The sequence below is a fragment of the Amblyomma mixtum genome, chromosome 2 (assembly GCF_055824585.1).
Source record: "Amblyomma mixtum isolate Tamu chromosome 2, ASM5582458v1, whole genome shotgun sequence".
Classification (NCBI taxonomy): Eukaryota; Metazoa; Arthropoda; class Arachnida; order Ixodida; family Ixodidae; genus Amblyomma; species Amblyomma mixtum.
In genome coordinates, this window is record NC_143013.1 from 1,803,317 (window position 1) to 1,816,366 (window position 13,050).

The 13,050-nt window shown below is 43.8% G+C and overlaps 2 protein-coding genes across 5 annotated transcripts in view; one reads left to right on the top strand and one right to left on the bottom strand.

Annotated features, from left to right (window-relative positions):
• LOC149358212 (uncharacterized) overlaps positions 1-4,619 on the bottom strand; it is a 29,521-nt gene extending 24,902 nt beyond the window's left edge. The window contains exons 1-4 of one of the 3 annotated variants that reach the window (XM_089570262.1): positions 4,524-4,619; positions 3,691-3,898; positions 2,700-2,781; positions 1,609-1,787 (exon numbers count right to left, since the gene is read on the bottom strand). In XM_089570262.1, coding sequence (XP_089426388.1) covers positions 1,609-1,787; positions 2,700-2,781; positions 3,691-3,835 — 406 coding nt within the window. In that variant the 5' untranslated portion in view covers positions 3,836-3,898; positions 4,524-4,619. Of the gene's footprint in view, positions 1-1,608; positions 1,788-2,699; positions 2,782-3,690; positions 3,899-3,981; positions 4,101-4,151; positions 4,456-4,523 lie in introns of those variants that run through there. The other 2 variants (XM_089570261.1, XM_089570260.1) reach the window with 2 other exon arrangements.
• Positions 4,620-4,770: 151 nt separating this feature from the next.
• The window catches only part of LOC149358213 (uncharacterized), a 46,430-nt gene continuing 38,150 nt past the window's right edge, over positions 4,771-13,050 (top strand). The window contains exons 1-5 of one of the 2 annotated variants that reach the window (XM_089570272.1): positions 4,771-4,858; positions 5,115-5,183; positions 5,989-6,093; positions 10,618-10,863; positions 12,549-12,962. In XM_089570272.1, coding sequence (XP_089426398.1) covers positions 4,774-4,858; positions 5,115-5,183; positions 5,989-6,093; positions 10,618-10,863; positions 12,549-12,962 — 919 coding nt within the window. In that variant the 5' untranslated portion in view covers positions 4,771-4,773. Of the gene's footprint in view, positions 4,859-5,111; positions 5,184-5,988; positions 6,094-10,617; positions 10,864-12,548; positions 12,963-13,050 lie in introns of both variants that reach the window. The other variant, XM_089570271.1, reaches the window with a different exon arrangement.

The window sequence follows — 13,050 nt, forward strand, 5'->3', positions numbered from 1 at the left end:
ACAGTGAACCCTTGGTGACATATGGGTACAGTACACACAGTGGTACTGTGTTGCAAGAAGGAAATATTCAGTTCTACAAAGCCATAGCTGTAGTTCACATATTGTATATATTGACATATTGGTTGATATGTAATATAGGCTGACTGCCAAACTTTGGGAACTGAAAAAAAAAAAAAGTTGGAATGTCACAGAGGTCAACTGACGGAAGCTGTGAAATAACGGCCAAATAATTCTGTCAAATAGTAAGTGCCATTCTTTAAATTAAGAGAATGTCAAGTATCACCTGACACCGAGTTGCGACAGCCACCTTTGATAATAGTTCATGTACATTTTTAAGTATGCTAGGATAACCCTTTTTAGGACAGCGGGATATATGTGGTCACCCTTGCTTCAAGTACCAACAAAATGACAAGGGTGCACCTATGCAGCTTACTTTTGCGTGCTCAATACTTTCGAGCTATCAAACAAATCAGTGTGAGGGCTTTATCTTTTGCTAATAGACCTCCTTAGTGTTCCGTGTGTTTCTACAAGTGCGGCTGTACAGTTCAATGGGGCCCAGTTTAGCGGGAAACCTAAATTAAAAAGAATTGTTCATTTTTTAACCTTTTCCTTAAGTGAAATGCCTTGTAATACTTGTTGAAGCAATTGTCAATTCTATTGAGAGTTTTCTTATGCCTCGAAAGGACTGAGGTACGGATACGTACGATATTTCAGAATTTTTTGAGAAGCCACTTGTACAAATGTGTGCCCCATTTATGAAAACATTGTCGAAACAGCTTGAAAATCATGTCATTCAATTTCTAAAGTCACTCTGAGTGCAACTTTACGAATAGTATGCATGAGAGACATGCATACAGCTTGTGCCTTATAAAGGGTTAAGAAATAAAACCTAAATATCTGACATCGCCCATAGAATATTGCAGATTCTTTGTTCTAAATTAGTGGAATTTCAAATTTTACATTACAGAAAGCTAGGTGTCTTTCTAGCTTCTTTCTAGCTCTCTAGCAAAAGGAAGGACGCGTGAAACCTATGCACAGTAACGATGGCAGCAACTACCATAGTTTGTGAAGTTGCTCAGAGGCAGCCAGAATGCAGGAGTTTCCACAGTAGTGTGGGTGGCGTTGTTCCCTTTTTGGCACCTGGGTTTGTGCCTGGTCCTGGCTGTGATTTACATATCGGTCGACCACTCTACTTCGGAAAGCGCAATTTATAAAAAACAGATCAACCTTAGATGAGTATATACAGTAGCCTGCAGGCAGAAGTTTGCCACGGACTCACTAAATACCATGAAGCTGGACAGTTGTGCACTCTTAACTCCAATTAACTCTGCTAAGCTCTGCGTCGCTGCTGCTGAGGGCCACAGCACAAGAAGGAACTCAGACTTTTCACTAATCAGTACGTTTTGAGTCTCCCTCTTTCTCCCATTTTTTTTAAAAAAGTCCTTACCACAGCATCAACACAAGTACTGAATGACATTGTTTTTAGACACTGACAATGGTCTTTCATGCAGGTCTAAAATAGAGGACCAACAAGCACAACAAGTACAAGTTACATACACTAAATCATTCATGAAGACTCGGGTAGAGTCGCACACACAATTTACTGACCTCTCTCCCTCTCCCACTGACGCTGCTTCTGAGCCAGCTTGGAGAAAGGGCGGCTGTGTGCTGTCCCAAGGTCCGGATGAGAGTTTGATAGTCGCTGAGGGAGGCCAGTGAGGGTCGGCTCGGTGGACTGCTCCCCACCACAAGCAACTGTGCTGTTGCGCCTCACCCAGTTTGGCAAGCTGCACATGCAGGGAACGCCACGCAGAGTCATCAGAACACCTCTTTTGGACCATGCCTAGCTTGCCACTCTAAGGACAGACCATAATGATGCCACATGAGGCATGAAAGTAAATGTCTCATCTGGCAGAAATGCGGAAAATTGAGCAGGCAGGGCTAGGGAAATGAGGGGATTGGTATGTCACAACGAGCTGCTTATTTACCTAACCTTGTCTGCTCAACAGCTTAACGAGGGCCTTGGATCTGGCTGTCATGATGCCATAGGAAGCATAAAAAGGTTCTCAGACAGCTTCCGCCCTCACTGTTAGATTATGCTTCGGGGGTTTGGTTTAGTTTGGTTTATGGGGTTTAACGTCCCAAAGCGACTAAGGCTATGAGAGACGCCGTAGTGGAGGGCTCCGGAAATTTCGACCACCTGGGGTTCTTTAACGTGCACTGACATCGCACAGTACACGGGCCTCTAGAATTTCTCCTCCAAAGAAATTCAACCGCTACGCTTCATGTGACAGTCGCGATAATAGAGGACGTACACTATGTCTGTTGCTATGGACAAGAATGGTGCTGTTGAACACACTCAAGGTTAGGTTACATGGAGCATAAATGCCCCAGAAAGTAGGAGACTGGACAAACATCACCATAGCTCAGTTGGTAGAGCATTGTATGCACATTTCAGAGGCCGTGGATTTCTTAGGACTTTGTTTTGGCGTCTTCAGTAGTACTCCTTGACAGCTCAATCTCTTAATGTGTTATATTTACACTCCCCAGGCTGCTTTAGCACAGCCTTAACAGCTCTGGGAATGATTAGTTTTTAGACTGCAGTGGAGGCCATTTCTCTCCAGTTACATTTGCTTTTCAAAGCATGCGACACATCCCTTCCCGGAATTTCATGTTTGAACTTAGAAGCAAGAGCCTACCAGTCATCCCCCGAAATTGGCAGTTTGTTCAGGGCACTGGTGATGGTTGGCACTGCGGCAGTTGAGATGGTGTCGGAAGAATCTGAAAAAGGCATAGATTCATGAAATGTGCATGCTGAATGTCAGCATTAGAGTTTCTGCTAACTTCGAATTTTTGAAATTTACAAATATGGCCACCAACACGATGGCAACCCCAACAGGCCATTCGCAGCAACAGATGGGTAATGAAAGGTAGCCACAGAGGACGAGGAACATTGCAGGCAACCCTCTTGCACTAGTTTTCACCTGATTCCATTACCCAATTTTGTGGTTATTTTACTACAAAAGCAGTGCTACAGCCGCTTTCCTTTATTTGCTGTTTTCCATTTTGAAACACCTTATCAAAAGTTGCATCGCATTCAGAGACACTCGGAATCAAAAGTTGCATCGCATTCAGAGACACTCGGAATGCATACTTCCTGAAATCAGTGTATTGAAAACTGTAATAAACTGCTAGGATTGCATGAGTGGCCCCATTTGATGTGCTCCAACCATAACCAGCGTCTTGCACTTCCCAGTGCGCATAATTTTTGGCGGCGCAATTATTACAAACTACTACCTCTACTACCCTAGTATACCTACACTGGTGTCTGCACAGATAATCATGTCAAAATTTCTGCGTGCCATCAATGCTCGCTGGCTGCACGGAACTGTATAGACAAATTATTTTAACATAGATATTTTTTTTCTGTTTTTTGTTCACGGCTCATACAAGTTTTGAAAATGAACGCAAACTCAGGTTTCACTCTCACGTTTCAGTGGAATTATACATGGTGAGAAGGAAACGCAAAGAATAAGCGGAGCGTATATATGTGAACAAAGGTTGCAAAAAAGAAAACAAACGCCATGAAGCTCACCCACAACGGGATTAGAATATCCCGGGAAGCAAGAAAGGTTGGCGTAAAACGCACGAACAAGTAAGAGCAGTCAAAAAGAAGATACACCCTCTTACCTTGAGCTTCCAAAGCTCTCAGAAGCTTCTGCAGCTGAGATTTCGTGAGCGTAATCACATCTTCAGAGCCTGCAGAGGTTTTGGGGCCCCAGTGCGCTGGCTCCGATGATGGGAACTCGTTTCGGGACTCATTTCCTGGAATCATGCTCACCGCCGATGAAAACAAACTCACAAGATGCTCGCAAGACCACGAAAACTCGTCAGGCTCCTGCACAAGAAGAATATACCATGAGGTACTTGATTAAAGGATATGCTAATTACGAGAAAACGAGAACTAATCCGCAACCGCACCGCGAGGGCGACATGGGAGCCAGCTGTCAAAATAAGCTTGAACAGGGTCAACACCATGACAACGGTTCCACTGGCCGACTAAACAATCCCGAAATGACCCTCCGCTTTGGACCAGGCCTGTAAGGCGCAAAAACGCACAGAATTCGGGCACTAGACAACGAACCACGTACCGGAAAGTCATTCGTTTGCCTCGGAATCCACATGTATCACCGAGCATCCCGCACATCTTCAAGCCAACGGAGGTCGATACGCAGCATTGAGCAAACGTCAGTAAACTACTTGCGCTCTCGCGCCGCGAAACTTGAAATGACGCCACACACCCCGTAATACTCACAACACGGCGCCAGCTTCGTTTGAGCTAAGAGAAAGCGAGCAAGCTAAGAACTATTCGAGAGCGCAACTCAAGCACTTTAAACCAACAAAGTTAAAAGGTAAAAATCTGCTTGAAGAGCACACGCTGCGGCACTGCAACAGAATCGAAACTCTCAAGGGGATAACCGAACAAGAAAAACCAAATAAACAATGCCATCCAAATTACTCACAGTAGCACTTTGATTGTAATAAAGCCATTATTTGTGAAGTTGTTGAGACACATTTATATTTTGTACAAAAAAAATTAACTTCTGTCGAAAACGTTGCGAAGAAGTTTTGACCAAGGTTTTGACACACTACCGGCAGATGGCAATAGGTGACCACCAATAAACGTTTGCCGACTTGTGACGTCAGTATACTATGTTTTTGTGTTTTTCTAATGCAAATAAAAAAGAGTAAAAAATACCAGATCGTCTCAAAATGGCGGCCCATAACAGTGTGTCGGCAAGCGAAGGGCAGTCTTGGAATTCTTGGGCCGAAACTATCGGCTTCAGGAGCCCAGAAAGTGAGTAGAACTGATGGTTCTTACTCTTGCTTTCTTTCTTTATGCGTGTGACAAGGAATGACGTGCCTCCTTTCACTGCGGACAGCAGCAGAATAGCTCCGTGACACAAGCTAAGACTAAACGAATAATAACAAGCACCGCTGACACAGTTACATACGTACTTCTTATTTTAGCGTGTTCCATCCTTTCTTTCACAATCGGTTTCTAACGTCACGCTTTAAAACGAACATTTACGGGATGCCGTGCTTTTCAGCAGACGAAGACGCAGATTCAGAGGCAGAGACATCCAAAAGAGAGAGCGATGCCATGAAATTGCGAAAAGAGGGTAAGAAAATCTCGTCCACGTATTCTTGCTCCTTTCCAAGTTCTTCTCCGGCATTATTTTGGCATGTATGGTCGAAGAGTGCAACTGTCGACGCGTTCACAGCATTTTAGAACACTGTACGCGCGCGGCCCTGCAGTGCTCGACGGCCGAACGTTCGTGTTTTGGTGCGCCGTTCGTATGGAGGGCTCGTGGTTCGCGATGAAAACAAGCCCTCCCCCGTAACTCCTTTCCTTTCGGATCATGCTGTCTGCCGCTGACGATTCGAACCGATTGCACGTTTCGAAAACGCCGTTCCCCTGCGCCACATTCTGCACGATTTGGTCTGGCCCTCCGACAAACTGTGACCTTCAAGAAGCGAGCAAGCTGCTTGCAGCGGCGGCTGCTGCTGCGTGTTGAGCTTCGTGTCTCGCTTCGGCTCCGTTCAGGAAGCAAAAAAATTGGGGAGGGTGGCGGATAACGGAGACGGTCGCCTCCGTTGCTCCCGGCTCGTTCGTGGATTCCTTGTTTATGTCCGTGGCCCGGCGACAGTTGCTTGGATGATGCGATCCCGAAACGTGTGTGCGTGCCGCGCGTGGTGTAGTTACGTTCGCGGACAGCTTCCGTCGCACCCCCCTCGGTCGCGCCGCCGCCGCGGTCGTGTGCGTTCGGCGCTTTACCGCTTTCCGTTACTGCACGCATTCAGAAACCACTGAGCGGCTAACGTGCTTTCTCGGTGGGCCCGCTTACGCTGGCGCGGACAGTTGATTTCGCAGGTGTCGCAACGGTAACGAGCAAAAATGGGCGTCTGCCGCGCCTTCTGTTTCAGATATGACGCTTTTTGGATTTTGTCCGGCCTGGGATGATTTTTATTTAGTGGTGTGCGAGATATGTAACCAAGTGACAAAACCACAGGCGCTACGAAATCACCTAGGTATGTTTTCTTTCTTTTTCGTGTGTGTGCATGCGTGCATGTGTGTTTGTATGTGTGTGCTAACAGCGTTCATGTGTGAGTTAACAGTGCTTAAAATGGATGTCACTTTTTAAGATTAAATTGTGTATATCTTTCAGAAAGACAGCATCTTGTTTATAAAGTGTCCCTTTACATGTAATATGTGGTTATTAGTGTGCACGGAGTGCTGGAAATTTTCTGTGCATAAGGAAAGTTTTTTGTGCTTGCACATTTTTATTCCCAGTTATAGTGAAAGTTATAAGAATAGCCTGTGATTTGTTGTTTGACTTGTTTGAAAATTTTTTTTTGTTCATTTAGCCCAGCTTTGTGAAAGAAAATGCCATTTGACTGGCCGTGTGCAGTTCTCCATGTTTTGAACATTCACTTCTCAATTTTATTTAGCCTTGTAGTTAGTTACCTTGGAAGTCAGATGATGAAGAAAAAAAAGTGGGGACCTTCATATTTCAGAGTTTGCTCTTTACTCAAAGAAATCAAATACTTTTTGCACAGAGGAGGTCAAAGTCAGACTTCAGGAAACTTGCTAACGCTGAACAAGTTAGCAAATGTAATGTAGTAATAAGCAAATTCACGGATACAAAGTCTGATTAACAAAGCATCAGTTGAGTTGAAGTGTTGTTGCCTTCAATAAGTCTCATTAATTGCTAGTATATTTCAAAACGTTGTGTTGCACAAGTTTGCTGCAAGCTTGCTACAGTGAGTTTTTGGCTGCTGTAGCAAGTTATTGTACCTAGGAAAGCGAATTGACTGAAAACGAGGTGTTTGCATGCATTTATAGAAAAAAAATAAAAATTTCTGGTTAAGAAACTTGTATTCTAAGATAACCAGTGAATAAATGTTATTAGGTGTGCTGGATGAAGGGTTATTATACACACTGCTTAGTTTTGCTTGTGTCACAAAGGAAGCAATGCATGTATCCAAAGGATGAAGTGTATTAGTTAACATGACTGCACAGTAAGTAGAGGGCAGCGTGTGCAAATTAGAAGGGATGAACTTTTATCAGAGCCCCAATACCTTATGCCAATTAACCATTTTTGTATGACGTGCCTGTCAAATTTTACATACCGTATTTTCCGGTGTATAAAGCGCACCCTTGTATAAGACGCACCCGCCATATATGCAGGCTGTCATTGAAAAAGTTGGTATATAAGACTCACCCTTATATAAGACGCACCCCAGTTTACCCAGTTAGGCTAGTGAGGAACAATTAAACACGCTTGCGCGACCATCACGAAATTCACCGTACCTGTGAGAAATTCTTAAGCAACGCTGAGTGGTCGAAAAAGGCAACACGCGCAGCATTCCTGCCCACGTTTTAGAAAAAAAAAGAAAGAAAAAACGAAAAACTCTCCCATATGTCCATAAGAAAATTTTATTTCTACTAACACCTTGGAAGTCTTCACCTTCGGATGCGCTATCAAAAAGTTCGCCCATTTCTTATGGCAACGCGACTGAAACATTCTCTTCGCACTACGTACATGGAGCAAACAAAGTTGCAAAGGGTGGCTAAAATAAGAACGCCGGCTTGTCCTGGCTTGTCTTGAGAATGGCGAGAAGCGTGATTGTCGTCATCTTTTGGCATTTCACATTACTTTTGCTTGGGGCCTCCGAAACGGTCGCGTGTTTGTGATCCCGGAAGTCGTCATCCCCGCCGTTTCACGATAAAGTTCACCTAAAAAAAGTTATGCATGGCGGTCCCCGTATTGAAGTATTAACCGTGTTACAACCGCATCATTGCTAGTGATATTTTTTCAGTAAAAAAAAGCTTGAAAATAAACCTGAGTAATTTCTGAACTCGCAAAAAAAAACGAAAAATTCGCATATAAGACGCACCCTTGTATAGGACGCACCAGCAAGATTTTTGAAAAAAAGCCGCGTCTTATACACCGGAAAATACGGTATCTGTCAAATGCAGTGACCACAATGGTTAACAAATGAGTACCACTACTACCTAGATGGTTCCACTTCTGAAAAGTGAAAAAAGTAGGCTTGTTGGCATTAATGTTGAGCCATGCCTCTTCAGCACCAGTTTACAACATAATTGGCGTGTTCATTGCGTTTATTTTGTAATGAATTCAAGAATTCATCTGACATTCAGATCGTAATATTGTAGTGTGCAGTAGTAATATACAAATGTACTAATAGCATGCCAGAACAAGCAGAAGGATAGAAAAATAAAATATCCTTACCCATGCCACCAGGTATAACAGGCTTAATAGTAGTGTGCTGTAAGAATGGGATTTGACACAGTGGGAGGTCAGTAATACAAATGGGAAATTAAAGGTGTTAATGAATTTAGCCATGGAGAATGCCGTTGTCGGTTATTGTTGCATTGCGTATAGACACATTGTCTCTATCACCTTATTAAAGTTATGGCTGAACTAGTCGTATCAAAGGCATGTAGCTGTTCAAATAATGTTACAGTTAATGGATTCAAAGGCTGCAGAGAGATCAATAAGAACTGAATCAGCAAACATACTTGCACCAGTGGAAATCATGTGTTACGATATTAGTGCAACACTTTTTGTGTTGTCCCTGTTGTAGGAGAATTTTGTATACCTTGCCAGGCATTTTGAAAAGGTCTTTTCCAAGACTTTGCAGGAGGTAAAGACAGATTAGCAGTCGGGCGATAATTTGATGTGTCATATTTATCTCTTTTCATAAAGTGGAGTAGCATTTAACCCTGGAAAGGTGCCTGACTTAAAGGTCAGATGAACGAGAAATGTGAACGTGTCACACATAAGGCAAGCTTCAGTTTTGATGATTGTGGAGATTGAGACTAAGCCTTGCACTTCTATGCTGTTAGTGGTGCATAGTTCATAGGATATTCATTACCATAATGTCAAGTGTTATGCTGCAGCTGCCGTGCCCTTGCGCAACAGCACAAATACCACCTGCGTGCAAGATAGCTAGGGCGTGTGTTTTTGTGCTGCAGCCGTAGAGTGCTAGCGGTGAGTGCAGTATGAAATGGCAGGAATTGAACCGCTAAAAGTGGTTGAGCAATTCCAGTTCGCTTTTTTAATGTGTGCCTTATTATTGTGCGCTGGCTAGTGACTGGCAGCGTTCATTATTCCTCATGTTTTGTTGCAGTTCCTAAAAAGCTGGTGAGAAATTGTTTGCATTTTGTTCAGTTCGCCCTTTTTTTGTGAACTTCAGCACAGCTTTTGGTGTCTTTTTATGGCTGTTATTGTTTCTGTTTAGCAGCATCGGCTCATTGCCACGTGAAGGCTTTCTTTAACCGAATTTTATAGGGCACACTTTCTTCAAAACAAAACACTGAGGCATCATTTTAACAGTAAAGGTGGCTTTCAAGCGATCTTTTCATTTTAATTTTGTCATCACCAATTTACTCTTTTACTGATTGGCCTGCTAACCTGTTCAGAATATTTTTGTGCCTAAACTACCGTGTGTGCATGTAATATCTGTACGTAGTCTCCTTACAGCAGTGCAGCTACATTGGAATAAACTGCTTGTAGAGTTATAGAAATGGAGTTTGCAAGTGCGGTGTAATGGCATAAATTTTTGTGCTTGCTAAACAAACCTGGTGGAAAGGTTGCGAAAATGGTGCATTTAGAGAAAGTTCTTTTTTGTTTTCAATAGAGCACCTAGTTTTTGTTTGTCCTTGGGGCACCTTAATGATTAACCACTTGCAACTAGTAGCCTTGTGGCCAAAGTGTTTGTAAACGGTATGGCTCATCAAAAGTGCTTTTTGATATGCTATAATTGATGCGAAAACATTGTCTGAAAAGTTGAATAAGCAGGGAGAATATGGTAAACCATTTAGAGCATCAGCCAAAAGTCTGCAGGCCACGTTGTTTAGTTTTCCACACTGTGGTGGAGCCCTGGCAATACCCCTAAAGGTCAAAAGGTCTTGAAAGGGCTCTCCTCACCCTGCACAGATTTATAGACTTTCAAGGGTACCATAGCTTTCCACTACACTGCTGAAAAGGAAGCTTTGTGGCATGGATACGTTCGACAAAGGATCATCAGGCGGATGATGATGATGAACATGATGTGTGCAAAGTTGCAGCCAGTGTCTGCGTAGTGCATGCTATAGGAAATGAAGCACAAGACAATGCCTCGTGGACAAAAACATACCTTGCAGTATCTGAGCGTCTGGGAAGTCATCGCAGCACTTTTCCTGTGTTCTGAGGGCACTGTTCCCATTTCAGTATCTGAGCGTCTGGGAAGTCATCGCAGCACTTTTCCTGTGTTCTGAGGGCACTGTTCCCATTGATAGTCTGCTTATGCGAAACCTTTCAGCACACATTTTCAATTCAGCTGCATTTGTTTTGCTCAGCCTGGTTTGCTGTCTCAGACCACTCCGTATTGTTTCTCTGAAATCACAGCAGAACGTGCAGTGGATGGCACATGGTCATTATTTTTGCTTCCTTGCCACACGCCGCAGATTTTTAAAACTTTTTTTCTTTCTTTGCCAAGCTTAGAGATGTCTGTGTGACGCTGCTTTATGCCCCTGTGACCGTTCAGAGCAAAGGCATGGCTGCGTCGGCTCCTTTGTCCGCGGAGATCGTACGGCCGACCCCTCCCTCCTCCATCCTGCGGGCGGGGGCAAGTCTTCAGGGCACAGCTCCTCTTCATCGTCCTCCTCTTCTTCGTCTTCTTCCTCGTCTTCGTCCTCCAACACATCGTCCTCTTCCGCACCGCGGCACTCGGGTGGGGCCGCTGGGCGCCCGTTGTCGACGGCAAAGGCCCCGGCTGGGTCCTCACTGTCAGGTGAGTGTATGTTGAGGGGTACATTGATCAAGCTTGAAACACTTACTGCAGCTTCGTGAGTGGCACAGTCCACAATCGGAAAGAACACAGTGGAATAACAAAGGTGACTGAAATTCATGAGAAGTTGCTGGAATACAGTTGCGAGATCACTTGCCTGAGGTCGCAAAAAGTCTCAAGAAAGTTTTTTCAAAAACTAGTTTTTCGTACTAAATACACTTCAGACCATATATCCTCGAAATATCCATGTACAAAACAATTCCAAAGTACAGGAAAAAAAATGAAAATTTTGAGAGTTGTGCAACTGAAAAACGAAGCGCGAGCTTCGAAATGACGTGTTTTCACAAATGCAGTCTCTGCCTTGCGGACTTTCTCTCCAGTTTGCCTTGGGCAATTTTAATGAGTTTGGTATCAACTTATTCGGGAGGAGTAGAGCTGTGTGGTAAGGCTGTTATTGCTGGCTTTTATTTACTTTATGCATTAAATTTAATTCGTTTCTTTTCTAAATTACCAACCAAAGCACTTTGTACATTCTATTCATATATTTTTTTACCAATGTAATTTCATTAAACCAAGGTATATAGCAGCATCACTGCACAAAATGCATCTTAGTGATGAAGTTCTGTAAATATTTATACTAATTTATAAACATTTTTTGGCTAACGGCCTTTAATGAAGAGCCGAATTAAAACTACAGAACTGTAACTCATGTTCTTGTTCAGCTATTCAAAATCTAATTTCATATTCGGATTTTACATGCGAAATCACACTTTTAATTGTAATTATGGTGAGGATTGTGCCAAAAATCTAAAAAATAGTCTTAAGATATGTACACGTATTCCTTCATAAGTTGTAAAAAATCTCTTGCTAGTAGCTTCAGATCAGTCTTTTAGGTGTGAGCACTCTTGAGATGTGTGCCATATTTACAAGCATTAAGGCTAGCTAGAATTAGCATCATATACACTAAACCAAATCCTACTGCTTACTTCAAAGTACTTAAAATCTTTTGTGAAGATAAATTTTACATGCACTTCCATGTCACTTGGAGGTTATGTCTCGTTGCTGTTTTCCTTACAAACAACCACCAACTCATTGGAATAGTTAGCCATAAAAGGAACATGATTGCAAGCCTGGCTTTTTTGCTACTAAGAAGTACTTGAAGCTGGGCTTGTTGGTGCGTATTCATGAAAGACATGAGAGTGCAAAACGGCAACACGGACGAGTAAGGGAACAGGACGAGCGCTGCTACTATTGACATTCTTATCTTCTGACTTATTTCTTTTTGGTTGCAAGTGTTCATTCATGTTCTTCATGCATGAGATTAGAAAAGAGTTGCAGAAATAGTACTACTGCGTCGTCTGATAAAACCTGGCCAACTTTTTTTTTGCTTAGAGGAGAGAAAGGTTACAGTGCCAGGCAGTGGAAAGCATTTTTATTTTTTTTTTGTACAGTGTGAACTGCTCGCTGCAGAGTTTTCATGCGCAGCTGTTCTCTCGGTGATAACATTCCTTATATCAGTGTGCGTGCGTGTGCACGAATTGTTGCGTGGCCACGGCTTTAGCATTTTTTTACTTTAGTTTACTTACTCTCTCTCTCTTTTAAAAGTGTGCTACGGTATCCTCTGTCAGGTGAGTGCCGGGGTGTGTGTGCAGCCTCTTAACAAGGCACATGTGTGCATCCTCTCGTAGGGCGACACAGCAGTGCTGCAATGGACCGACTGAAACGCAACAACCACACCCTGGCTCCCGTCGTCCGAGTTGAGCGGATGCCCCTCCCACGACAACCCGAAGCTGCGGCAGCACGGAACGGCTCGCCTGGGCACGAGAAGGAACTGCCCTCGCCTCAGCAGCCGCCGCCTCTGACACCTGGAGGGCTGGGGCTCCTCTCGGGACCAGGGCCAGGACAGACGGCCAACCATGTCACTGCTGCGAACACAGGCGGCGCTGTCGGTGCGCCGGTGACAGGGATGTCCACTACCCCGACTGTGATGCCCACTCCCATCAGGAAGGCGGCTTCTTCTGCCAGCAGTGGTCCCACGGCCGCGGTTGGTTCCGCTCTTGGAAAGAAGATGCAGCGAGAGAGGAAGTTGCTGCCATGCAAAGGTACGGGTCTGTGTGTTCTTTGGAAATGCAGATGGACAGTGGGCTGTTAGGCCGGTTGCTGATAACGCAAATTCAGTATGAAAGCAGT